The sequence below is a fragment of the Rutidosis leptorrhynchoides genome, chromosome 2, assembly GCF_046630445.1.
Source record: "Rutidosis leptorrhynchoides isolate AG116_Rl617_1_P2 chromosome 2, CSIRO_AGI_Rlap_v1, whole genome shotgun sequence".
NCBI lineage: Eukaryota > Viridiplantae > Streptophyta > Magnoliopsida > Asterales > Asteraceae > Rutidosis > Rutidosis leptorrhynchoides.
The window spans coordinates 388596724-388600909 of NC_092334.1; the positions used below are offsets into that span (position 1 = coordinate 388596724).

Consider the following 4186-nt stretch of genomic DNA (forward strand, 5'->3'; position numbering starts at 1 on the left):
ATATTGATTGTAATTTCTGTATTGATTCTGTAATAAGATTTCTGGATCTATTTATGTATTCTGGAGATTTGTTTGTATTTGATTTGATAATTTTCTACATGGTATCACAGCTGTAAGGCTGGATTTGTGTTGATTATTCATGTATTGTTCGGTTGGTGAAGAAGAAATTTAGGGTTTCTTCAAATCTTCTGGTTCATCTGGTTCTTGGTGGTTTTATCTACTGGTTTTATCTATTTGGGTTCGGTTGTGTTCGTGTGGGTGATTATTCGCTAGATCTACTGGTTGTTACTGAAAACCCTAATTCTTCTCAAATTAGGGTTTGGTGTTCTTCTGTTTTTCATCTGACTTCCGTCGCATCATCAATCACTTGTGATTGATTGGTTACTTCTTTCCCTTCTTTATATAATATTTTGTTTTCTAATAGTTTCTTGTTTTCTGGTAGAAGCAGAGGCGGATCCTCCTTTGGGTGTAGGAGGGCCATGGCCATCCTAGAATTTTGGGCTACTAGTGGACTTCTATTAATATTCTATGGGCTAAAATTTTTTTTACTCTATTGGGCCATCCCAAACTTCATTTATGCATATTTTACTCTATTGGGCTATCCTAGAAAAAATTTTCACCTTCCGCCACTGGGTAGAAGAGAGGAATTCAAGTAAGACCTGGGTTGAGTTTCCTTTGAAAACTCATCTATCTGTATCACTGCTTGTCTTTCTTTAGGATCTGTGTTTTTATTTCTGTTATTGCTTTATTTTTGTTTATATTTGTTTGTCTGTGATTTGTTAATATGGCTGGTGATGGTGATTCTGGTCTATCCAAGACTACTCAAGTGAGTAGCCTTGATTTTGGTGATCCTTTGTACCTTCATGCTAGTGATACGAGCACTACAGCTCTTATTTCACTCAAGCTAAAAGGTACAGAGAACTATAGTGTGTGGAGTAGATCTATGATTCTTGCTTTACAAACTAAAAATAAAGTAGGTTTTATAGATGGTACTTGTATTAAACATGATTCTGATTCTGTGCTTATGAAACAATGGGATAGATGTAATTCTGTTGTTTTATCTTGGATTCTTAATTCTATATCTGATGATCTGTTTTCTGGACAAGTCTTTAGTAGTTCTACTCAGTTAGTTTGGGAAGAGTTAAAAGAAACTTATGATAAAATAGATGGATCTATAACATTTAATCTGCATAAAAAATTAATTTCACTTAGTCAAAATGGTTCATCTGTTTCTGATTATTATCATAAGTTGAATGCTCTCTGAAAACAATTTGATGCTCTTGCTAAACTACCTGCTTGTACTTGCCATGCTAGTAAGGATTTTAAGTCTTACAGTGATCTAATTAAACTTATGCAATTTTTGATGGGATTAGATGATTCTTATTCTGCTATTAGAAGTAATATACTTTTGTCTGAACCTCTTCCAAGTGTTAAAAGTGCTTTTGCAACTATTTCAAGAGAAGAATCTCATAGAGGTTCTTCATTTTCTGCTACTACATCTAAAACACCAAACACTGCTTTCTTAGTTTCAAAAACTTTTATAATAAAAAGGTTATTGGAAGAGGTCCTAACCCTAATCTTAAATGTACTAAATGTGGTAAATTAGATCATACTGTTAATAGATGTTATGATATTGTTGGGTATCCACCTGGGTGGGTTAAAAGGAATAATAATACTTATAATAATATGTCTGGTAATAAGGTTGTGAGTAATTATTCTTTGTCTGAAGCTAATACTAATAATAGTGTTAGTAGTATGCCTTTTTCAAATGAACAGATTTCCAAATTGATGAGTTTAATCAATGATAAAAGTGTTGGAGCAAGTGCCCATTCTAACATGGAAGGTAATTTCCTTAACAACAATGAGTTTTTTAATGCACATATAAACAAATTTTTTCATCCAAACTCATCTAAGATTACTGAAAATGTAAACCTGGGTTGGACTATTGATTCTGGAGCAACACAACATATGACTGTTTCAACAAAAAACTTGTTTAATGTTGTTAATGTTACTAATCTTGGTTTAACTGTTAGTCACCCTAATGGTACATTTGCTAAAGTTACTACTATTGGAAATCTTAAATTAACTAATAAAATTGTTTTATATGATATTCTTGTTATTCCTGAGTATTGTGTAAGTTTGTTGTCTGTCTTTAAAATGTCTAAGGATAATAAATTGTCTGTTAGTTTTGATGAGAATTTGTGCTATGTTCAGGATTTCATTCATGTGAAGAGTCAAAGGATTGGTAGACAATTTGGTGGTTTGTATATGTTTGATGATAAATCTGTGATTAATGGTAATTGTTTGAATAATTATGTGTATATATCTAATAGTTTATGGCATTGTAGACTTGGTCATCCTGCTGACCCTGTGCTTAAGATCATTAAGCAAAGAGTTGGTAGTGATAATTCTGTTGATGTTGGTATATGTGATATTTGTCATAGGGCCAAACAAGCAAGGGAACCCTTTCCCTTGAGTGATCATAAATCCAAAGAATTAGGTGATCTAATTCATTTGGATTTATGAGGTCCTTATAAGGTTACTAGTAGAGAAGGTTTTAAATCTTTTCTTACTATTGTTGATGATTACAGCAGGGCTTTATGGGTTTATCTTTTAAAAACCAAAGAAGAAGTCTTTTCAAATATTGAATTGTTTGTTAATTTGATTAAAAATAAATTTCAGAAAACAATTAAAGTCATTATAACTGATAATGGTACTGAGTTTATCAATAATAGGTTAAGTGTTTTTTGTAGTCAAAATGGTATTATTCATCAAACTACTTGTGTTTATACTCCTCAACAAAATGGTATAGTTGAAAGAAAACATAGACATTTGTTAAATGTTGCTAGGTCTTTAATGTTTCAATGTGGTATTCCTCTTAATATGTGGCCTGAGTGTATCTTAACCTCTACTTATCTTATCAACAGGTTACCTTCATCAGTGTTATCTGGCAGTTCTCCTTTTAAAATGGTTTTTGGTTTTGAACCAAATCTTTCTCACCTAAGGGTATTTGGATGCATGTGTTTTTCCACAGTCTTGAATGAGTCTGATAAATTTAAAAGTAGGTCTGAAAAGTGTGTTTTTATTGGTTATTCTTATGCAAAAAAGGGTTATAAACTATTTAGTCTTGATAGAAAAGTTGTTTTATTTTCAAGAGATGTCAAATTTTATGAAAATATTTTTCCTTTTAAAACTTCTGTTTCAGATAATCAAAATGATAAAAATTCTTTTAATCATTTTGATTTCTTTGAGTCTGGTCTTGAAACTTGCATCCATTCATCAAGTCCCAATGATGAAGGTGGGGAACATGGTAATGATAGTGAGAATGATGGCAGTGGCATTGGTTCTGTAGACATCAGTGATGATTCTTCATCATCTGGGACTCAGGACACCACTGCAACTTTTCATGATCATGAACAACCACCTGAGGGCAATAATATTTCAGAAAATTCTAGTAACATTGAAACTAACACTGATATTGAAGGCAACCCTGATACTATTGTTGAACATAATAATGATCTGAATAATAGAAGGTCTAACAGACCTAGGGTTTTTCCTAGCAAGTATGTTGATTATCAAATTGATAGTAAAGTTAGATATCCTTTTAGTAATGTTGTGTGTTATTCTAGTTTATCTGAACAGAATAGATGTTTTGTAACTCAACTTGATAAATCTGTTGATAAATCTGTTGAACCTAAAGGTTTTAAAGAAGCTTTACTTGATAATAACTAGGTTGATGCTATGAATAGTGAGATAGAAGCGTTAAATAGAAATGACACATGGGAAATTGTAGAGTTACCTGAAGGAAGGGAAGCTATAGGATCTAAATGGGTTTATAAAATAAAATACAAATCATCAGGAGAAATTGAAAGATATAAAGCTAGGTTAGTAGCAAAAGGGTATAGTCAAAGAGAAGGTATTGATTTTGATGAAACTTTTAGTCCTGTAGCTAAAATGGTAACTGTTAGATGTTTGTTAAACATTGTTGTGCAAAATGATTGGTGTTTATTTCAGTTAGACATTAATAATGCATTTTTATATGGTGAGTTAACTGAAGATGTCTATATGAAATTACCTGAAGGTTTTTTTGATGAAAATGATCAAAGAGTTTGTAAGTTAAAAAAGTCTTTATATAGTTTGAAACAAGCTCCTAGGAAATGGAATGAAAAGCTTACTTGTGCTCTTA

The 4186-nt window shown here is 31.7% G+C and overlaps 1 protein-coding gene across 1 annotated transcript; it reads left to right on the forward strand.

The window, feature by feature from the left end:
• The first annotated feature begins 784 nt into the window (after window positions 1-784).
• LOC139889053 (uncharacterized) lies at window positions 785-3732 on the forward strand. The gene is made up of 5 exons (XM_071872027.1): window positions 785-911; window positions 1374-1551; window positions 1623-2133; window positions 2215-2454; window positions 2683-3732. Exons 1-5 carry the CDS (start codon window positions 785-787, stop codon window positions 3730-3732), a joined length of 2106 nt encoding a protein of 701 aa, XP_071728128.1.
• Window positions 3733-4186: the final 454 nt, after the last annotated feature.